The sequence below is a fragment of the Lasioglossum baleicum genome, chromosome 3 (assembly GCF_051020765.1).
Source record: "Lasioglossum baleicum chromosome 3, iyLasBale1, whole genome shotgun sequence".
Taxonomy (NCBI): Eukaryota; Metazoa; Arthropoda; class Insecta; order Hymenoptera; family Halictidae; genus Lasioglossum; species Lasioglossum baleicum.
The window spans coordinates 10,248,132-10,272,823 of record NC_134931.1 but is presented as its reverse complement, the minus strand read 5'-3'; the positions used below and the strand labels follow the sequence as shown (position 1 = coordinate 10,272,823).

The following is a 24,692-nucleotide window of genomic DNA, read 5'->3' as shown; positions in this document are numbered from 1 at the left end:
AGGCCATTGAATCGCTTTGCATCCTAATGGACCCGCAAGATCAACTTTGAATCGAGTTTCAGAGATGTGTTCGGTTCGTGGTGATTAAATGGATCTCGATCTCTGATATCGGCGTTTTAATGATTTTATTCTGGTTTTTGCACATTTTTGAAGTTCGATTTACTGGTACATTCACGAGTTGACTGTGAATTTCTATTCAATGTCGGAATTTTTGGAGCAACTGCACAAAACACGGGTTTTGCACAAAAACTTTTTTTACAGCCAAAGGATTTCCTTTACTGTTTTACATTTCATACACTTTCATTTGTACTTATATTAAATTTTATAAAATCTGCATTTATACACAATGTGCTATTAAATCTTGTGATTTACCTCATTAGACGCTTTGACAATAGAACAATTTTCTAGCATTTTTTAAAAAATCCGTATTATAATATCTAACTTAGCACACCTATTTATTAACATTTGAAGAATCTACTCCAATTGTTTAAACAACAATAATAATAATTTTTTCAGAGTTACAGAGACAATAGTAAGAGCCTTTGAAAAGAACGTTCCGATATATTCTATATATATAATTTCCACCATTACTAAGTATTTAAATTCAACTATAATGTTTCAGGAATACGTTCTAAATATAGCAAATTATAGAAACATATAAAAAAGACAATTTTTACAATCCATGAAATTAGTAACATTCCTCAAACAAGAAGCTAACACTAAAAACTAACTGTTAAAAAATTTTATAAAAAAAAATTAAACCGACTTCGAAAAAACGCACTAAAAAGTATAAAATAATTTCCATTTAATTTATGTGAATACACACGAACTTAAATACAATACAATCTTTTCGGAGGCGGCGCAAAATTGAAAATTTTCGACACTGGAAATTACGAAAATCCTTAAATTCTTCTACATGCTTTCACATATTAATGTATCTTCTCTTCCCACCTACTGATTTCCAAGCCCACCATATTCCAATGAAATCATAATCAGCAACATCTGTCATTTGGAAAATTTTCAATTTTGCGCCGCCTCCGAAAAGATTGTATTGTATTTAAGTTCGTGCATATTCACATAAATTAAATGGAAATTATTTTATACTTTTTAGTGCGTTTTTTCGAAGTCGGTTTAATTTTTTTTATTTCACACTTTTTATCTCTGTCAGCCGTCACATTCCAAATCGTAATTTATAAATATCTGAAAGCCGCAATCGATAACGACGTCGTGCGTCGTTACTGTTCCTAATATCTAACATTCAGCGGAGTTCACAACGGCATCACCACCCTACATTTTCACAAATAAAATCGTAATTAATAAAAAAATGTAAAATTTTTTGCACGGGACCATCCCGGGAACATACTCTACAAGATGCAAAAGGTTTCGTTCCGATTGGTCCATCCATCTCGGCGTAATCGGTGAACATACATAGAAAAAAAAGCGGAAAAAACCACATACAGATCGAATTGAGTAACCTTCTCCTTCTTCGAAGTCGGTTAAAAATTACAATTGAGGTGGACCATTTGTAATTGTGAATTAAAATGTCCCTCAGACAAGCAAGGGGTTGCAAATGTAGGGATTTTAAATTCTTTTGGGGAAATTCTTGGCGAATAACCTCGCACCTCTCGAACCCTAAAGGCACGCACCGAAAACGTCGGGGTACAAACCCGAAATAGACGTCACGTTCGATCGGACCACCCTTATTTTTAATCGGCACAGACTAACCCCCGTGACAACCTCCCACGCGTGCAAGCCGTTCTTCAATTCAATCGCACTCAAATCTCAATCGTGATTTTTGCGGCCGACCGAAATTAACAACCCAGCAATTCCGGTGTCATTAAAAATTCAAGAACACTAAAGCCGGTCCCTCGGCGACTGTCAGCTCTTCTTCCGTTCGTTACCGCGTTGTCACGATTAAATCTCTTTGGGAGCCACGAAGACAGTTAAAATAAGAAAAGCGTTTACCCCTATATTTCTGTCGTCATTGCAACCTTCAACGTTTGCGCAGACGATACTGCAGTAATCAAATTATTCGGGCCACAGTATGAAAAATATATTTTTTAATCGCGTGAAGAATGATGTTATCTAGATTGCTGCTGAATGCACATCTGTGATTTTCAAACATTCCTATTCTACACTTTAGTAGCTAGACTTTCGTTTGACACTAAAGAAAAATTAAACCTACCGCCAACAGTCAAAATAGCCGATTTCAGATGTTTTATTTTACAATTACTGAAATTATAAAGCTGTTTTGTGAAATGATTAAATTTTTCGATTCATCCCGGTGTGCGGAGTCTTTTGGCACGAGCGAAGTAGGACTGGACGGATTATCAATGCTAATCAAGCCGTTAATGGGAGTTTTATTCTGTCGGCGGGGCCGGGAGGAAGTGGCGAGATGGGAGAGAAGAAGTTTCCCTGGAGTTTAGCCCAGTTCCGGATCCGGTGTCGTTTCATTATTTTCTATACAGCGAGCCGTCGAACTTCCAGTTTCATTGTGGCTTTCGCGGATCCGATAATAGTCGATAATGGGAGCCGAGGCCGATTAATTATTTCGAACGGGCCGGCCGCTAAGTAAACCGGGAAAGAGATTGTGTACAAACTGTTCGCGGCGATCGGGGAATTATTCAAGAATTTAATCCGCAGAAATAAAGTTGCCAGCTTGCTCGTAAATAACTGAACGAGCAATCAACGGCCTAGGACCTCCTAAATTGGCTATCGCCAGGAACGATTCAAAGTTCATCGCCGTTAGTTTCTAATTAAACGTTTCTATTCGATCGAATTTCACGGAGATTACGACGACGGAGCCGTGAGAGGGGGGGGGTGAAGAAGAGTCAAGGTCCGTGACCTCCGGATACGAGCCCTGATAAATAGGTTTTTTGTTTGCCGCGAGTGCAGCGAGATGCATTCTCCCTTGCACCGACGCGACGTTCCGCGCGACGCAGCGCCGGAAAACGGCGAGAACATGCAACGGATTTAATTAATCACGGTTAATTAGATGTAAGCTCCTTGGCCTGACTCCGCTCCTTTTTGCCTGTGCAGTTGACAGACTTCATCAGAGATACGCGGGAACTGCAAACTGCACTTTACCACGTTTTGCAATTCGCTTAGCATGCAGCTCTTTCCACGGTTCGCATCAGACCGGGCTCGGCTCCGTCCTAGCACGCTTACGCGCGCCATCTTCCACTGCCTAACCCCCTTCAACCCTCCCCCCCTCTCTCTCTCTCTCTGAGTTTCTTCCTACCCTTGCCTCGCGTGCAAAGCAGATTAAACGAACGAACCAAATTGAGGTACTTAAGTCGTCGGGTGTGGATAGACCGAGAGCGAGAGGCGGCTGGGCTCGAGGGAGATAGCCGAAGATTAGGCGAAACTGTGCTTTTAAGTCGGGCTGCTTTATGAATGCATTCATCTGACGCCGAAACTTCAATGTTTCATCGCCCGACGATCAAACGGGGCCAGAGAAAGAACTTAGGAATCACTAAGCCCACGCAACCCACCGGAAAGTTCTCGCTTTGCCGAGCTACTTCCGAAACGCAAACTCCTCGCCCGGGCAAAAGTGATTCTACCCAAGCTCCAGCGAAATCCCCTTCAACTCACAATGGCCCAGTCGATAGGGGAGACTGTCGCTTTTTCTATCGTCCCTTTGTCTTCGTTTAGTGTCGTTAGCCTATCCCCAGTTGCTATTATCGTTTGAAATGTACTGCCTGGCTAGAAACGTCTGGCTAGAAAGGACCTTTTTCTTTATATTATTTTGCTACAATTTTCAGGTTTACTGGCAACAATTAACATCAGTTCCCTTTAACAGATGCAAGTAATTTTGAATGTGCATACAAATCCACAGGCCAACCTCAAAATACGAGCAAAGGAGATTCAGCCAGCAGAAGGCAGCCCATCGTAGGGCAAATGCAATTTATTGTATACATTTTCTGACTGAAGAAGCATTTCACTAATCGTCTCGTAGTAACAAATTACACAGTGTGTTTCAACCTATAATGTCTCCCATACAAGTTTTGCAACAAGTATCACTAGGCTGAGGATTCTTATGCAAAATAAAAATTTTATTACTTGCGAGCCACAAAGAAATATACAACCATTTCTTTCGTTTCTTAATAATCGTAACAAACTGACAACAATAGAACAATATAATTCTTTCTCAATTTTATTATAAATCCATAAAATCCGCAGTCTAGTTATCACTAGTCTGCCGATCTTTATGCAATATCAAAATTGCACGGCTTCTTTTATGAAAACTAGGATAAGGAGTGAGTTCAATTTATAAAATTACAAAATTCCTTATGGTCAGCATAGAATAGAGATATCATTAATGTTTGTTACGAAACATGTTTCCTTGTATTTTAAAAATGTGCACGTGCTATAAATTCATAAAATCCGTCTAGCTACCACAAAATCGAATCTCACTATCGCGCCAATACCGACCACCGAAATCTCCCAGCCCACGTCCATCACCCGCAAATCTCAGGTCACCTAATCGCGCGAACAATGCCATCGATTCTTGGCGATCTTTCTACAACTCACTTTTCCGGGCGACAGGCTGCTCGATGAGCCGTTCACCGTGGAACGATTAATTATAACTTTCGACCGGCCGTCAAGCAAGTCTGAGCGAAGCCGTCGACCATGCGATGAGTTTGTCGATCGGGGAACCATAAGATTGCTCCTCGATCAGACAACTTTCTTCCGGATTCCCCCATTGTCTTTGCTAAATTCTGCATCGTACAGTCAGGTGCGCGCCATCTGCTCGAGATAAATCTCTCTTTCGTTTCTTGCGCTCTCCGTAATTCTCTTGGCTCTGCTCGAAGCATATTTTCTCGTTGAAAATCATGCTCGGCGCGGGCAAAGACGAGCGTCAGCCCACAGCCATTACCGTCGAGAACGCGGCCATAAGATATAATTGAACGGAATCCTTCTCTCTATTTGGAGCAGCCGTCTAGGAGAGCCACTCTCTCTTGCGGCCCTCGTTTTCAGTATCGAGGGGCACCCAGTGCTCCTCTCTCCTTCTCTCTTATACAGGGTGTCCCAGAAATGTTGTAGGGGAGAGGTGGCACGCAAGGGACATCGTAAGTATCTTGAATATGGGTTGACCTTTCCAATCGTACCCAGTAGAAGTAGAATGGCCTCTTAGTTTTTTTAAATTCGAAACAGAATTGTCCCTTTCATGCCATCTACTTTCTTGAAAGGGGCGATTCCTAAGGTCATTTGAAGTAACTTCGCGGCTCTGTTAGACGTTATTAACGAAAAACGTAGACCAATCAGAGCGCGGCTACAGCGGACAGTTCCGAATCGGTCAATGCGAACGCCACGCAGCGAGACTTATCACCGAGCCAGAACGCTCGGAGCGCTCTGATTGGTCCGTGTTTTTTGTTAATAACTCCTTATCAAAGCCGCGGAGAAGATTTTCGCAAAGGAAAAAGTTGCTTGTAATAACCTCAGGAATCACTCCACTCGAGGTAGTACATTTTTAGGAGAGCATTCCCCCGAAAACTCTGTTCCCCGAGAAGGAACCTGCACTGGTTTTTCCGAAGCGTTTTCTTCGGTACGACGTTTCGAAGCGATAGCCGTGTATCGTATTTGTCAGAGCGGTGCGGAACGGGAGTGCCGGTGAGGGTGGTTGCGGGGGTGGCAGCCTGGCATTTCGTATGTAAGCCGCACCGCACATCCCGTTTCCACCCACGAAATTGTAGCGATTTATTATCGTCCCGGCCGAAAAGTGGCCTCTCTCCTCTCCAACGGAACGGAACCGCGGTCGAAACGCGGCTCTCGCTGATGGATCTCTCCGATTTTTTCTCTTGCCCTCTCCTCTCTCTCTCTTTCTCTCTCTTTATTTCCTTCTCTTATGCTCCCGCACTTTCTCTCCTTACTCTTTTTTCACCGGTCTCTCCTAGCCTTTTATTTCCTCCCCGTTCCTCTCCTGGACCCTTTTTATTATCGCGGGAATCGTTATGACGCGGAACGCCGCGCGTTCCGTGATTCACCGACGGAAGATAGCGCGACGGAGAGTGCTCTCGAAAGGAGAGGCGGCGGCGGCGACTGCACGGTAAATACAGCCACTGCTGGTAATTCGGCCATCTCTCGGGAAATTCCCGTTAAAAAATGAGAGGGATACGCCACCGGAGCGCTGACGATGTTGGCGTTATGTCGGGCATTAGGTATGGAAATGCGATAAACAGAGCCGGCCCCCCATGCGAATTATGGTTCTTGCCTCCGCATGAATTTTATCCGTCTCTGCGCGACGCTGCTCTGCCACCGACGTCCAAATTGTATCGCGAATGGGGAACGGCTGAATTGCACGCTATTGGCTCTAAAAATTGTCCAGCTGCGCTAGTTTCGCCGCGCGCTGCGAAATCCTGTAACAATGGTCCATGTGATTTTGCTCTTTTCGCTGCAACGTCGTTATCGGAGAATATTGGAAATGGGTGTTAATAAATGGTACTTTTGATATGGCACACTGGTACTTTTAAAATAAAACTATTCTTTATTTCACGACGGGGGAGGAAGCTCTTCACTATACAAAATCTTAGCTTAGAAATCCGTTAGAATTTCGAAAGGAAACCAGAGTCCCCTCGTATTTCCTGACTGTTTAGGTTAGGCCCCACAGTCCGGCTCTTGAAACAAAGTACCAAATGGGATACTTCGAAATATCTGTTTAAAAACGATTCTGAGATCGTTTCATTAGTAAATATTCCTTTCTATCGATCGTATATTTGTTGATACAAGATGTATTAATGCTCTCGTTTAATAATTCACAGACGCAATTATTAATTTTCTTGAAAATGATCTAAACATAGATCGAAACGTCGAAATTTTAATCTGATAAATTGCAAAATTGCCTTGTACTAAAAATTGATCGAACCAGTGCGCCGAGAGCATTAATACATTTTGTATCGTTCCATTAGTACCTCGTAATCTCCGTTTATTAATACGATTCTGAGATCGTTTCTGAAATAATTATAAAATAATTTTAGCGTGACCCGCACAGGACTTTCTTCGTAACGTCGTTCAATATTATCGTGTTTTGTAGAACTTTCACTTCATTCTTCGTCATCCAATGATTAACTGTTTCGACTTGTATCCCTCTGTTCCCAACACTGAAATATTCTCATCTTTTTCCCACACTAATCTCTGGTCTCAAATTCCCAAAAAAGGAACATCAAACTGAGGCGTAATTGCCGCGGTTAATACGCCGATTCATTCTTTCGATAAAGTCTGAAATTCCGGAGGCGTTAAACGGCGAGTCTAGCGAATTATTAAATAACAGAGCGAACGACCACCGAAGCCACGGTTCAGCCGAGAAACTGAAAGCTTCCGAAAAACCCGGTGCCGGGCTTTTCATTACGTTACACCGCATAACGGGGACTCAATTTAATTTCGAAATCACGTATCCGGAAGAGTCCACTAATGGGATTAAACGGGTTAAGTGTAAGCCGTAAACGGCAAAAGAGAGTGGAAGAGAGAGAGAGGAGCGCGTGTCCCGAAAACGCTAACGAAAACCGTAAATGAAATTGGACAGGGCGGCTGCTGGTCTACGAAACAGGTTCCCGATTCGTTTATTGTCGGCGTTATCGATAAGGGATGTCCCAAGCGCACCCGGGGTTTCCAAGACGCTCGACAGATTCGAGAGGCGGAAACGATACCGAAAGCCAGAGACGCGAAGAGGTTCCGAACGAATTTTGAACAGAATCTCTTCTCTCGGCTGGCGTGGCACGGTCTTCCCATTGTAGCGCGTTGATTATGAGCAATAATGAGACATCCCACTCCCTTAATCAAGGCGGCGGGCGGCGTCTTCGAGTCGTCGAATCTCAAGCGTGATTCTTGATTTGGAGGTTCGCCGAAATAATGAGTCTCGCAATCAGCGCCCCGGGAAATGTTTACGCTGCAATTACTACCGCCGGTAGCTGTGAATGTAGTTGCGATCACTACGACGAACGTTCAAACAGGATATACAGTGTGTCTCGTGAACTGTGTCCATCTGAAGCGTGAAACGTTTCTGATCACAATTCTTCGGCTTAACCAGTTGAAACTGCTCCTGCTTTTCTTTATGCAACTTTATACAACTTGATGCAGCATCGCACAATTCAATGTTATCCTCGTCAAACAAATTTTGTATACAAGAATACATAGCTGGTGATTCAGTTAGTACAAGCACTTGTACGAGTTGGTCTAATCCTTCACTCTCTAAACTGTTCCTTCTCTTTTCTTTTGGAACTTGATACGGCCACACATAATTCAATGTTATTTTCGTAAGACTAATTTTGGTCAAAACAATATTCGAACTACTTGAACGAGCTGAATGCACATTCACAATAATTGTCTACGAAGGCAAATGACGCAGTTCAACAAGAGATAGCTTAGAAACGAATAAAAAGTAAATGAACAGATGTTACTTTTACCCTTTTAAAGATACTTTTGGGACAACCCAATACAATATTTAACCTTTTACATATGTATATCGTGTAGCACAACCACCAAATTCAGTTACTTCTCAACAAATTCATCTGTACAAATCTTCCTCAAAAATCCCGAAGCGTTCAAAAAGTCTTGCAACAATGTGGCGAAGATCCGAAAATCAGAGAGGCAGGGAGATGATATTTACGGTGCGAGGGTTGATCGTATCATCCTCGAGCGGGGGCCATTATCCGGCCACGGAAAGTGTTGCTCTGTCCGGCTTGGTTACAGTTTAGGTTAAGTAACAGATATCAACTTGTTGATTTACAGCAACAACCGCGTAACTGTGGTTCCGGGGGCGTTCGAACTCCCCGGGCGAGCCATCACTTCCTAATGGCCGTCCTAAAACTTCCGCGGAACGATGTGCCACCGTTTCGAGTCGACCTGTAAGGCCGTATGAACTTTCTAACGGGGATTCTCTAAACACCGGTTGTTTTCGTCGACTTCTTGCGCGCGCGGGATGTGCGTCGGATTCGTTTTCCACAGGACCACGGGGAGAAATAATCGATCGATCCCTCGTTCTCGCGCCAGTGAGTACCAGCTTCGTAGAAAAACACCGAAAGCAGATTTACGGCGGCGCGGCAAGCGAGAGAATCGGTTCTCCTCTTTTGTTTACGTGTTCTCTGTTATTCGACTCCTCGGATTGCATTCATTAAAACCACCCCCGATGAATATTCAAGCGTCATAACGTTATACGAGTTCTCCCGGTGATTCTATCGCACCCCTCGATCCGATCGATAACGGCTCGATCGACACCGCGGACCGTCGCCACTCCGTGACTAGATCCCGCGCCACGGGATTATCCTGTTTTACAAGTTAATTGCAAACAAAGGTGACGATAATTGGGTTGAACGCGCCGCCGACGTTACACGGAAATCGGCGACCCGTTGTTATATAACGCCCCACGATCCCGTATAACTTAGCTGGATCTGCGAAAACATTTCTTCTGTATGTCATGTCGCAAAATAATAGCATCGTGCGAAGAAAAATATTAATAACTATGCATTAATTGTCAGAAGAAAAGTTGAAAAAGATTCGCTTCTTCTTTAATAATTTTTCTAAGTGGAAAATAATACCAGGTGTACAACTTAATTCGTCATTCTCACAGTCGATCAGTTGTAACTTTATTTTGAATCCACATCTTCCAACCACTATATTATAAATTATTTAACTACTTGAAAGCTAGAGTAAAATCATAAAAAGCGATAAAGATTATTTTGGTAGGTGGAATCCATTTGAATTGTATGCAATTAATAGACTGCGGATCTTCATGCAAAATAAAGACTTTCTTCATCAATTTTCAGGTACTGAAACCAAACACATATTTTTTTCTTGCTTTAATAATGTTAATGAGAGTCTCAAATAACGTTTTAAAGCTTCGTAATTAATTTATTGTTGTACATTCTACCTATTCATTTTTGTCATAAATGTATAAAAATCCGCTGTAGTAATTAACCTGTACATTCGTGCAAAGAAGAGCTACGCATTAATTTGTACTCTTACTACCTTGATGTTTCTGAATTCTCTTAATCTTTTTACTACTTTAAATGGTATCCGCCTATTTTCATCTTAAGTGCACAGAATCTGCACTGTATTAATAACGTCCTTGGGTATACTTGTGTCACATAATTGTTAAATAGAATTGATAGTTATTTACCGATTTATACTGTGGCTCAATATTAATTCGACACATGATGCAGTATCGCCGTAGAGATTCTAGCTGATGATTGTTTTCGAAATTGTGCAGAACAATACACCGTTCCACGACGTATTTAAATAGATTTCAGAACAAAGATCTGATCGTTGCTCTCGCCCGACATATCAGTATTAACGTAATTGTATAGATGTACTAATTGCAAGGCTTCGCGAAATTATTTTACGTGCGCCGAGCTGCATTCACCTGTCAATCCAGACCGCACCGCGATTGCTGTGTACAAACAATTACGTAATCATTATAGCAATGCCATTGTTGTTAACGGTATTTAGATTAACGATGGAGGTTAATGGTTTCATTCGCAATTTTACACGCTCCCGCCGATTATTATCTTTTGGAATACGGCAAAATTTGTAATAACGAAATGTTCTATTGTTCGATATTTAAATCGATTTCTGTAATGAGTTTTATGTTCGCGAAGCTTCTGCAGAAGAATGCTTACGATCTTTCACTTGCATAAGTTCAAGGTTGGACGATTATTATATCTGGAAGCATACTTTCCATGGAACTCTTTAAAATTAGGTGTCTGATCAGTGGCTGACCTATTCTACTTGCGCGCGTTGAACTGATTTTATTCTAAGAAACTTATTGTAAAGTTGTTGAAACACTTGAGACGGCACTAATGAATGTACCCTCAACCAATAATTGGACTCCCTTAATTAAGGGGACTTAGATTTTGTATCAATTAAGAAAATGTATGTTGCATTAAGAAGTATGCAGAACAGTTTCCCCACGTAGTTTTTTTCCCTTGCCTGCGACTTTTCGAAACTCCCTCTGCAACGAAATAAGGGGTGCACACAGAGGAAGAAAAATTTGTATAGAAGAAGCTCAGCATTCGCTCTTTTGAAGTGAAAGTTTCGCGATGCACAGCCCCGGCCGAGAGTTTCCCGGGAATTATAAAATAATACTTGCCGGTCCGACGTCTCCTAATTCGCGAACTTAATAATAGCAAACTGGAATCGAGTGGAGGCGGATAGCGTGGATGAAGATATGCCCTAATTAAATTAGTACTTAAAGCTAATTTCAAGTTGCTTTCAGCTTATAAGCAGGGATATTAGTTAAGACAGTTGAGGCAGGATAACGTGGCATCACTTTTCGCATTTTCCGGCACGGTGAACATTTGGCGCTCCAAACGAACCGTTCATTAGGAAATTAAACTTTGTCGTCAACCATTTCTCCCAACAAATATATACAACTTCACTGACAAATTAACATAGTCGCTGGCAGAACTACCTACATCTTTCATTTTATTTATTAACTTTACTTCAAACAAATAATTCGTACATGTAATTAAGGAGGTACTTACATTTTTACTTGGAACGTACATTTGCAGGATGTATTCTTCACTAAATTCGACATGAGCAATTAAAAGCTTAATGATGCTCTCGAGTGATAGATAGAAATGGATTCAGCAACAAGTGATTAAAATTTACAATCTTCTAAAACGTAGGTCCACAGTCACACGAACATTAATATTATCGAAGAAGGAATTGCAAGATTCGATAGACTTCGACAAAGGATTAAAATGGGGAAAATTGAGAATAAATATGCAGTTGACGCGTCCGCGAATGAAGGGCCGAGGTTTCAGCTTAAACATTTGTTAGTTGCGGCTGGTGAACGGTCATTTGCCGATAACGCGACTGAAAATGTCGCGATAACAGTTAGCCGTTCAATGTAAAATTACCGTCAACTTTCTCCCGCATCGTCGTGCGGAAAGTTTCCGGCAGAAACTCTGGGAATACGTCCGCCCCGGTAATCCGGCGTGAATCCTGGCGCAGCGAGCAAGTGCGCCGGAAATTTGCGATCCCGAATTTGCGATTGGCGAGCTAACGAGCGCTTGGAAATTCTAACATTGCGAAATTCCGCCGGCAACTAATCGAAGGATTGGAGATCGGGGGCTCGCGCGCGAGCTGTGCCGCGCCGAGTTCCCCGCAAAATCGAATCGTGGTTTGCGTTCGTTTAATTCGGACGGGCGACGCGACACATCCGAAATTGGACCCGGAAAAAACAAACGAAATTTTTAATTGGTCCCCGGGCTACACTTATCGAATTGATTCTTTCGAACGCGTTAGAAACATTAATTACGTTGTCGAGGTTTGTCAAAATCCATTTAGGGTCATCACTAAACCAGGATTAAGTAAATTATGTAAAGATGAAGGCAGAAATAGAATCTCTGCGCTGAGCGCATTACTTTCTGTTTTAATTTCGCACCCCACCCTCGTGGTACTAAATATCTCGCCAAATGAGAATTCATATTATACATTTAATTCGCAGATTCTCGAGATAACTGATGAAGGTCACTGGTATAACGAGATGATAATTAAAGAACCTTCCTCTCTTCTCGTATTAACACTTTATTCGGCTGTACCAATAGAAAGCTCGAAAATCTTTTTTTTATATTATATTTTTTTTATCTTTATTTTTGATAATCTTAAATGAAATTGTTAGATTACGTTACTGGGAATGACCTGTTGGTACAAATATTACAGTAGATAATGTGTCAAGAATAGGAATTATTTTCGCAAAAATTGAATGTTAGTGTCAAATAATTGCACGAGATTATGGTTTGCAGACTGTATGGTTAGCTGTAAGTATCGCGAAGTTGAACCAGATTCGCCTGAATCCAATGCAGACGATCGGCGTTCTTTTGGATCGGTAACGATGCAGCTGCGAGCCAGCTCGAAACGTTGGTCTCCGAAAGAGGCAATTAACGACTGAATATCTATGAACAAACTTTCCCAGCGATAGCCATCAGTTACCGTATAGGATTGCAGTTTACACCGCTCGTTATTGCGTCCGACTTCAAGAAAACACGGTTGGGTTGCGATGTTATCGTAACGCCGTGAGTACTGTTGCAGAAACTTTGGTCATCTTCGCTTTGCCCCGTCGAGCGATTAGGTTTGGCGCAAGATGGAGGCAACGGAGAGAGAACGGGAGCAGGGATAGAGGAGGGTGGCCTGCAGATTGCCTCTACAGCCCGTAGATCGTGGTCTTGATTTATTGGTATGCACTCCGATCGGTAATTGGGTTGCACGCACTAAACTGCTTAATCAATAATCTAGAGTGATCATCAATCCATAATAATAACAGCATTACGCACGATGACAATCTCAATCGTGCGATATTCCTGCCTGTGTACCATGCTCGTCTGTCAAGCTACAATTTCTCTGGACCCAATCGTTTTGGTACTATTAATCGTTTGATCACGCTATTCTTCTTGAACAATGTTCATATTAATTTTTTAATCGTCCGGTATGTTCAAAAATGGACTGATTTAATTTTTCACAACAAAATATGAAACATTTTCCAGTGACGTGGCTGTGGAACAAATATTTTTTTTTAAATTCAAGAATTGCCAGGATTCATTAGGTATTTTTATAAAATTGTAGGTAATTTTATTTGTAATTTTAGTTTTCTTTAAAAATATTGCTGTTAGTTTCTTTAATTTTTGTATACTCTAATGGACAGATTACATTGATTTTTTGAAACAAGACACGAAATTATTTCAAATTTATTGAATTTAATATTCAAAGACGCACGTTCTATCAATTCCACGAATTGTATGACAATTTAATCTTTCTTTTACAATACTCACATTAATACATTCAAAAATTCACAATCTTAAAACAAAACTGACTGAAAGCAATTCCTCTTTATTAAATTTCTTCACTGTCTAACAACTTCAACAGTATTTGTAGTAATTTCGTAATCATCATGCACGTTAAAAAGAACAAGTCAAAATGGTATTCAGAAAGAAAATGCAACATAGAATTGCAATATTTTTCTGAGACCATTTATTATTTCACCATTTTATATGTTAAAGAGAGGGATGGGACCATTTTGGTGGCACGATATTAAATTTTAAGGACGTCTTTCCCGGCTCGGAAGTTTCAGCAAAGACACGAAAGGCGAAAACGCGATAACAGAACACTATCTTTACGATCGTTTCTTTCCCTCGGACTTTTCTGCCGATGCATAAAGCTGGATTACGCCTCGGTCGTTAAACCCTTAACAACTGTACAAGTCGTTCAGAAGAGGATAACGATTTCGAAAAATCTTTAAGTAAATATTACCCCGGCCTTCACGCGCCGTTAAACAGTTCTTCAAATCGGAATAATTATTAGGGATAATGGCTTCGGCGTTCTTTACGTTGAAATGCTCGCCATTACTCCGCTCGATTTTACTTGAGGGGTCGTTTCCTTGCAAATGGGTCTTGTATCACTTTTATAGCCGAAGTCTTTGAGCGTCTCGTTTCATTTCCCTGTTTTATCGTTGCAAACCGTGGAATTCGTGAGTTTTACGTTCGATCACGACGGACTTCGTCCCTATCACGAGCCTTCAAAGCCCTTATCAATAATTCGAAGTCGACTTCATTGCGAAAATATTCCCTCCTTGAGCAACAAGAAGCTCGTTCAACACCTTATGTATATACCTAAAATTTTATACGACGTTCGGTATATATTATTATCGGACGTTATATTTCGAGAAATTCATAGTTTTAGCAGAAGTTTTTTTATTGTCAGATGGTACTCAACTGGTAAGTAATCCGAACTCTTTTAAGAATTGTTCTCCACTTTTAAATTATTTTAATCGAAGTACACACACATTGTACGATGCAACAGCTACACCCAGAGACGAATAAATTAATTCGTACGATTTCACATCTTTTTTTCTCTGTTTTGCCATTGTTGCCTCTACTGAATGATATACATTTAGTCATCTGTTACAGTGACGTAACAAGAACCAACTAATTTTAGAATCAACTTTCAACTGCTTATAAGAATTTGTATTCTTCAGTTGAACACTTCATATACTACTAAATTGTCCCAACAGCTTATTTCGTTTTCGACTAATGCACACAATGAAAATTTGAAATAGTCTTCACAGCAAGCAGGTGGTGTGATTAAATAATCGAAAACAGTATCGAATGATTAAACAATTAAATAATCTGATAACTATCTAATTGTAAGAAAATACAGATCAATTTTGCCGTTTGTCGAGAAACCTATGAAGAAACTTTCGAAGACGAACTACATACGTCTTTTGTCGAGTTTGGTCGAACCATCGGAGTCTAATACAGCGGAATGGAAGTCGGATATTACGGCGTTGGTTGTGCATTAAGCGGAGCTCGGCGTATAAATTTGATACAATTATAAAATTTAAAGATCGGCCGCGCTCTCAGCCTGTTGCTGAGGGCGGTCGACATCAAAGTTCCCGCTGGTTTTGCATCGGGGTCTCGTTGTCTCGTGAAATTCATAAATGCGGCGATACTGCCGTCGATATCGTCGTTGTATTCCGGCCGCATTAACGGAGGCAAACAAACGTTCAAAGAACTCGGCCACCTGACGGAAAGAACGTTGAAGCCGCCGGGAGCAGAGCGAGACAAAGACGAGTACCACAACAGAGGAAGAGAGGAAGAGAGAAATCGCGGGGCGGCGGGGGCAGAAAAAAACACAGAAGCGGAGCGAAGGTTTAAGCCATATCCATTTACAAGTTTCAAATCGTTCTGCCAGCCGTTTGAAAGGAACCTTTTAGCATTCTCAATAGACGGTAAAATTCTGAAACGCGCTTAGCAACAGCGTGGCTTTTAAACGTTAACATGGCCACTAGTACAATGGCGGGGTCGCATTATGCTCGAGACTCGAGAGGAAAGGACGAACAGAGGAGAGACGAGGCGGAGGGGTAGAGCCTGCAACCCAGACGGGGATAAAGAGAGAAGTTAGGACCCGGAGAGACGGAGAAAACTGCGATGGTCACGGAACAGAGAGAAGAATTGCTCTCTTCCGTCAACGCCCGACAAGCTTCGAGCCATCAACTTCCATTCTTCCTCTCGTCAAGAGAATTTAACCCTAGAATGAAAGTAGCTAATACTTGTACAACTACCACCCCCAAACACAAAACAGCGTCACCAGTTACGCTCCCCGTTCCCCGTGTCCCGATTTCCAGACGGGACGTCGCGTCGTGTTTTCGTCGTCGCGTCGCTTCAAACTTCAAAGGCCAAGTTTTAAGCACTTCCGAAATGATCGCGAGTGCGGGTGCGGACCTCGGCCATTCATTTTTCTTGTCGGGGTGCGCTGATCATATTTGCATTCGCCTGGGACCAGTGACAACTTCAAAGATATATTATATAGGATTCATTCGATCGTTATTAGAAAAGGAATTAGTAGAATGTTCCGAATACATCATCTTCAAAGATTTTATTTAGTGAAGAAAATCTTGGATTCTCTGAACAAGCCTTGTGCGTAATTTAAATATCAACGATGGTAACTACTAGACTGCGATTCTGTATGCAAAATAAAGAGTCCGCAGGTCAGTAATTACGGACATTCCTCATTTTTCAATTTATCTCAAAAAATAAGGGTCCAGCGGAAAATCGAACTATACCACGCGATAGAGCAGATTTTTATCTTGAGAAGCCACCTTTGAGAAAGCATCTTCGCCCGACATGAGTTGCCGCCAGTGGTGCTCACCACGAGAACGGTCGTTGGCCGGCGTACAGCGCGGTCACTTGCGTAGTAATTTACGCGTAGGACGGTTTGACCGTTGCGTTAGCCATTGTTGGATTTATTGAACTTGATGTACTTGAACTTTGGGCACTATCGATACAAGTGCCTCTCACGGCAGAGATACAAGTACACACACAATGAGAGAAGAAACACTTACATGATAAACATTCCGATAGTGCAGTTCAAACTAGTTCAAACCGCGCCGTATCCCGTCCAACGACCGTTGTAGTGGTGAAGCGCCACTGGCGGCAACTCATGTCGGGCGAAGATACTTTCTGGTTCGAAAAATACGTCGACGATGCAAACTTGAAAGGGTGGTTTCTCAAGATAAAAGTCTGCTCTATCGCGTGGTATAGTTCGATATTCCGCTGGACCCCTATTTTTTGAGATAAATTGAAATGTATATCCTCAAAAGTGGTGTCTCTCCGTTTCTAATGCTTGTTTAAACATGTTTAAACAATCATAATATATTAGTATTGGGTATTACTGGATTCGGGAAAGTCTGCAGAATCTTTTGCTGTAAAGAACAATTCAATATCTTTTATAATAACAATACAATATTTGTTTAATGTTAAAAAATACGTTTTTTTCAAAGTCATGTTTCTGAAAAACTGTGCGTGTAGAAGAATAATTAGGGGCAGATTCTCGGAATCAGCGCAAAAACTCTATAAGATCGACCCAACAGTATATTGGAAACAGAAAAAAGTTTTTGTTGGACAGTGTTATCAGTAACAGGAGGATTAATCGATATTCCAAAGCTGAACGAGGACTAATTTACGAACCAATCTCGCTAATCGTCGCAAACTCCGAATCCGCAGTTTCCCACCCCTATCGAAGACGACAAACACCTCTGGCTGGGAAATCTTAAATCTTGGGAAGACAGAGACAGAAAGCGGGCTGGATAATATTTTTATTCGGTCAGTTATCGGCCCCGATAAAGCCGGTTATAATTCTCGGGTCCGTAGAGCGAGGAAAGGTAGCCGAGAAAATAGTCAGATAACCACAAAGCGTGGCGCAACGGTAATTTCACACCGGTCCGGGTCGCTTATGGATCATTTGAGGAGTTCACGAAAGGTAAGAAGATAAGAGAGAACCGAGACGCTCGTGGAGTAGATAGGAACGAGGCAAAGGATATTTCGGGGTGTGTTTTTTATTGAAATGAGCACATCTGGCGTCGAACGAGGGTTCGCACAAGAGAGCTGAGCACGCATTTTTCCAGGCGGCCCTCGAGCAGAGGGGGTGGTTTTGGCGGACGGTTGTCTCCTCCGTGCAGGCAGGGTCACAGGAATAAATCCCCTTATGAAAATTCGAACTCGCGCAGCCAGTTTTTCTCTCAAAATTTATTGCCGTCTCGGCGGGGATCGCTGACCGCGCTGACCTCGCCGACGATCTAAGGCCTTCTGAATTATCCTCGGCCATCGTCGAGGCTCTAAAGACGCGTAACCTTCGACCGTGCCATCCAATACGTTCTCCAGGACACATGCCGCCGCGATATAATCACGTTTTATCGAAGTTGAACGCAAACCGAACCGGTCCGTGCGGGCACGATCGAACGCCGATGATCGTAATTCAGGACGCACCGTGGCCTATCGCACACTCGTCCAGAATCGCGAAGAGCTAGACAAAATTCATGTTTCTGTTAATTACACATTATTCTTTACTAGACTGTCAATTTGATGCATTTGTCAGAAAAACATGGGCACACGTGATCATGTGCTATAATTCAACTTGATAAGATTAATGAAGACAAATAACTTTTATTTTGCATAAACATTTGCAGTCTCACTATAACAATGGCTCCAGTGTTAAACAGTGCCCAATTTAAACGAATCTCCAAGATCTGAATATTTCGCCAAAGCCTTTGAAATGCAGCATCCAAATAAACCTCCGTCTTCGTACACGGATTATAAGTATTTTCCTCGTGAAACGAAATTGTGTAATTAAGATATACAGGGTGAGGCGCTAGAAACAGGCCACCTGAATAACTCGGTTGCTATTGGTGTTAGGAAGGAATGCATCAGATGGAACTTGCTTGGTTTCGAGGGGTCATTAATCTGATGTTAGTAACTTTTTTGTAGGTGGACGCGTAAAGGACATGTGAAGGTCAACTTCATTTTTTTAAATGGAATGAGGTATTTTTTAATACATCAATCGATGCAGCTGGACATTCGTTATAAAAAAATACTAACCTATGTATGTCGGAAAGTTAGTAGTTCAGGAGATATTTCAATTTAAAAAACTCTAAAATACCATTACTGTCGTACTAAGACGTTACACAAGTAAGTAAACACGAACGTCTTAGTACGACAGTAACGGTATTTTAGAGTTATTTAAATTGAAATATCTCCTGAACTATTAACTTTTCGATATACGTAGGTTAGTACTTTTTTATAACGTCTAGCTGCATCGATTGATGTATTAAAAAATACCTCATTCCATTTTAAAAAATGAGGATGACCTTCACATGTCCTTTACGCGTCCACCTACAAAAAAAATAAATACACTACATAATGTACCCCTTCAGACCATGCAACTCCTGTATACAAAACTTTTTTGTGCCATGCATACTTTGGAATACTGTATATATATATTTTAATAATAATAATTTAATGAAGAAAAAAGGGTCGAGTTCCTTTAAAAATGATTTGCAGTCGCAGAACAGCAAAATTATTACGACTATCAGTAGATGCGTGTTCGCAAAATATTAGCCTTCCATAAATCAATTTTTGAAAGTCTGATGAAAGTGTGCAGTGTATGATAGGGTTAAGAGAATCTGTCTCGAGTCGAAGAAATTCTCGGAAATAGTGGAACAGTAGAGCGGCACGCTAAATTCTAGCGATAAAGGTGCACGGCTTATTCCCCGGCATCTGGATGTTCTTTTTTCAATTCCTGGTGCCGCGGAATTACTTTTATTTCCTGCTCGCCTTGGTCCCTTTGCGAGAGCGCTTTCTTCGCCGTGGCAAGTTGCAGTGTCTACGCGCAGTGCGCGCGTCCCTCTCGGTCCTTAAGCTCCTCCACCGCCATGAAAAGCACGAGTGATTAAGTTATAAACTTGGCAAGACGTCCGTTTGAGTGAGGAAGGGGCTTACTTCATTTATGTAATTTATAGTACTCTGCCAGTCAGCTAACTCCACGGTGTGTCTGAGAACTCCGGCTTCACAAAGGCCGTGCCCTGACACCGGTAACATTTAACTACTTCCTGTCGGACTCCACCGAGCGTGCACACAAGTCCCGGACACGAGGACCTGGGTGCTATTCACCGTCCCCGATATTATTCGTCTTTTAAAGCTCTAATATCCTGTCCTCGGGATAGGCGGGGCTTGCTACAAAGTCGTCTTCTTTTCAAGAGGTATTAAAAAGTTATGACAGACTGTTCACGCCGAGCCACGTCCTTCACTCACTTTTCCCTGCGAATAAAGTCGAGACCCGTCGAAAAGGTGTTCGCTCGCGAGAATATCCACATGGATGTGTGTGGCTCGGTATGTCTGGGATATAATGTACGCGAAATATCGCATGAATTTATAATAGGACCGACACCGTGTAAAATGGCGTTTCGGCAGCGCGCGAGATGAAATTACATTGCTTCATAAATTTCGTCCCGCGCTAAAGAGCTTGATGATGCTCCACTGGAAAATGCCGGGCGATTTTCTTCCCGGGGTTGTTCCACGGAAACAACCGGCTACAGAAACTCGAGCTTAATAACCAGATATTTTCAAGTAATTCCAGATCGTTATGGTGAAATCCACCGCGCGGATAATCAACTACACCCGGCCAGCGAGCGAGACAGGTTGCGAACGATCGCCAAGTATAAACACACCGGATCGAGTTGTTTGCCCTCCGAGTTGAAACTGTTGAAACGGATACGGAAACTGGTTCTTATTTATTGTTGCTTCTCTTGCTTGCGAACGGTCGAATGCTCTCGAAACGCCGACAACTTAAGCTCGACTGTAAATGTTCTTAATACAATGTTTCCCGGAGTAACGTTAACAGGCAATCTACATTATATTAAAAATGTTACAAAAAAAATAATGTGTTATACAAAAGTTTCAATGCAGTTGCGCCGTTTTGAAAGAGGGGTAAATCAATTCCAGCAACCCTCTGTATCGTTCAGCGTAATTAAAGAGGATGTATAAACATGTAATTCTTTTAGAATTTGTGAAAAATGTGTAAGATTCCCATGAGAGGGAATTGAAACTTAAAATATTTCAAAAAACAATGATTTTATACTTCTTCTCTTTGACCAAATATGAAATGTTTGTGCGACAGCCCTCACGATTCCAACCATTTCTCGAGGTCACCCTTTAAACTTAGCCCTGCAACATGCAAGGATATTTTTTACAATGTTCGAAAACCAAGTTGCTTCAGTCTCAGAAATTAACCTTCCGTACTCGAATGGCTACTCTGAGGCGGCACCAAAATTTGCCATACGATTATCCAAAACAATTTACACATTACTGTGCTTGTATCGAAGAAGCTCATATATAATACAATGGAACATACATCAGCATGTACGATGGAAATATTCTAGGTGAAAGAACGTCTTGGTGTTGGAGTTAAACCAGCTTCGTGTGCAGAGGGTTAAAAAATCGATTATTTGGAGTTCCAATCGAGCCGTACACTCTCGAAAGGAAACATGGGATCCACAGTGCATCGAAGAATGATTTCCATTATCGTTCGTATCATCGGGCATAAATAAAGAGGAGCTGAGGTCCGATCGATGCTAATTACCCGAGCGAGCTGGCCGAAAGTGGCGCTGTTGTCCGGAGGGGTGCCTGTGTAATTTAATTCAACGAGCTCGTTCCATTTCCGGTGTAAAATTTAAAAGCCGTGGTGAGGGACGAAGCTTGAAGAATCGGGAGTGAGAGGGAGGGAGGGGAGAGAGAGAGAGAGAGAGAGAGAGAGCGAGAGAGAGAGCGAGAGAGAGGGAGCATGATAGAGAGAAAGAGGGCTGTCGACTCGCATTCGACTCCGGTATCCATCGGCTCTGTTTAATTACGAGTCACCGGGCGTAGTTTCTCTTGGCGACTGCTTCAGCACGGAAGCACTAACTCCTGGTTATCTTAAGCGACATCGCGCACTGGATTCGTATAACTCTGCGCCCGCCGGATAACTTGAGCCTGAATTACTACGCGAGAGACAGCCTGGTGGCGATGGGAACGAGGGAAGGGGGGCCAACGAAGAAGAAGAAGAAGAGGAGGAACAAGGAGGGGCGAGATTAAAATCACCTGGAGACCAATGCAAAGTTTTTAATAACCCTTGATGCTTGATTAAGTTATGACTCTTCGCCGGGGCTCGTCGTCCCTCTTACTCTTGTTCGTCTTCGAGCGAAATAAATTCCGGCGAGAGAGAGCAGAAATTCTTAGACTCGCGCATTCGCGAGCTATGGGGCCCAAGGAAAGGTCGGGAACGAACGGACACCAACGAGAACCAACGGGAACCAACAAGAAACTCGTCCGACTCCGTTGAATTAATGGAAGATCCGGTTGGGATAGTTATCTCCGCGGCGGAACGCATGGAAGTTACGTTAAACTCGGACGTTCTTAAGCCCGGAGAATTACGGCGAATAAAGGGCTCCCCGTATTTAAAGGGCCGGTTAAGATTCACTTTGATCCAGTTACCTAGGATGCCGACGACTTGCTTCTTATCGCACCGGTGTACCTTTAATTTTCAAGCTAGACAAGCGACTCGGTAAATTCTTCATCCCGACGATGGACTCCGGCGAACTTGCTTCCGCAATTTAGTGAAAAAATTTGCGTCCCCTGTATAATAATTATATTTTTTATTAGAGCCACATAGCTCCTCTTGTAGTGTTTCAGGCACCCGGATCACGGGCACCATTTTGTAATTTTTGGTGGAGGCATTTTCGACTTTGGGAAGGAGACTGTTTTGATGCCGATGGAAATAGACCTATTTTTATTGCATGTCTTTGATTTTCTTATTACTCTTCACACACACACATTAAATAAGGTTCTATTTAAATGGAATTATACGGTGTGAGGAGCTAAATGATGCTGGGTGAAAATGGACCCTGATAGCATCATATGATTATTATTAAGTCTGAGCAACGTGTTTGAACAACGTGAAATTACCTTGAAGACATTTTTCGGTTACGATGTAGTGGAACACTAAAATGTACACTAAACTAAAGAAAATGATAAAGAACTTGAAGTATTGAAGCAATTAACGTACAACCTCGTTGTTGACGAAAATGATTAAATATGAATATATATATATACTTATTCGACCACGCAATAAATACATTTTTAGTGTTCACCATTTCTAACATTAAATAAAGTATTGTCGTGCTCGATGGATTTTTTGCCTTCATCCAAAGCATACGGCAATTCATGAGAAGGACGCGCTCAGGCTCGCTAATTGTTATCCAGCAGCGTTAGGAACATAGAATTTCAATGACTTCGACGCAGTTGATTGCACGGTGCAGTGCAATCGACAGACATGATTACCGACGATGACGAGCACCCCTATTCTTTATGTTTCAGGCTTTGGATTTGTCACGTTTCAAAGCGAGGACGTGGTGGACAAAGTCTGCGAGATTCATTTCCACGAAATCAACAACAAAATGGTGAGTCGCCCAGTCAGGCAACAAAGCCTGTTTGTCGAATGAAGAGAGCACTCGCGCTCTCTCTCTATCCTCTCTCCGCGGAGAGAGCGCCGCGCGCGCCCGCAGAGGTGGTATCAAACGGTATTTGCCTTCCGCTTTCCGTCTGCGGATACGACGTCGAGTGGAATTAATTTTCCGTATAATTGAGAAGGGCTGCCGTGGTTATTTGCATTTGACACGCACGCACGTGAACACACGTACGCGCGCGACCACAGCTCCACCAAAGGTAGATCATAATCGGCACGGAAGACGAAAAGCGGGTCCTGGAAATCTCTCGCCGTGCCCGGAGAGAGATCACACGGGTCCTACGTTAATAGACAGTTCTGTTTGCCAGTCTACCTCCTACCTAAAATTTCGCTGACGTCGATCAAGGATTTACCGGATGCCACTTCTCGTTACCTAGAAACCCATCGCCGAGACGCTCCCGCGTCTGTAAACAACCCTCCGACACCCCTGTCAGGCATTAGCCACTTGCTGGATAAAACAGCCTTCTCGCGGAATGATAACGCTCACGATGATAGATTACTGCCGATTATATTATCTCTCTGGATCCTATTCCCTCGCCTACCCGAGCGTTAACTCGCATTTAATTACTGCAAATACGACACCAAACTCCTCTTCATCCCGACGACCAGCCTTTTCTCATCGATACTCATCCGTGTAGCTATAATCAGTTTTTCGAAAGAGGATTGCTGATGTCACAGTAGCTGCCCACCTCACTCCCAGGATGCAAGTCTGAATTGATAGTGGGGTGGACAGCTATCATGACTTCTACTATATTCTCGTTAGTAGGTAAAACGAACCTCCAGTTAACACTTTGCACTAGAACAGATTCATTTTATGTTTTCAACATTGTACGCCTGAAATTAAACCTGTTTCTTATACTGGCGGATTTAATAATATGAATGCTTTTATGAATAATAGTATGACAATTTTTAGTGACACCTCAGAGCCACCATTCGGGTCAATGTTACATTAGTGCATGCATAACTGTCGCGTTTCGTACCCACCGCTGGTTTGGACCAGCTGGTCGTCTGCAATGTGTGTTTCCTCTATATTACTCCATCTTCACTTCCCTTAACTGATCCAAAAGGACCCATGGATGACTAGATCCTGCTATCCTCAAACACTGAAGGATGGACTCCAGTATCTCCTCAAGTTCTTGAAAGTTGAGACAAAGGCTGTCTTATATCCGTGCCACAATCCGCCAAGTCGTTGCCAGAGCATATCTATGCCCTCTAAGCATACCCTAAGTTCACTCTTCCCATAGCAGTCATCTATCAACGCGTGCCACACAATCCAGCCCAGACTGGCTAGAGCAGCAATATCTTAACCGCGACGAGCGTTTCGCATTACCCCGTACACGTTCCGAATATCGAAATACTAACAGGTC

At 42.3% G+C, this 24,692-nt stretch overlaps 1 protein-coding gene across 7 annotated transcripts in view; it reads left to right on the top strand.

Moving 5' to 3' along the window:
- Rbp6 (RNA-binding protein 6) overlaps positions 1-24,692 on the top strand; it is a 1,047,152-nt gene that overhangs the window by 952,183 nt on the left and 70,277 nt on the right. For all 7 annotated transcript variants that reach the window (XM_076447554.1, XM_076447553.1, XM_076447552.1 and 4 more), the window contains one exon: positions 23,178-23,260. In XM_076447554.1, the coding sequence (XP_076303669.1) occupies positions 23,178-23,260 (83 nt within the window). The remainder of the gene's footprint in view (positions 1-23,177; positions 23,261-24,692) is intronic.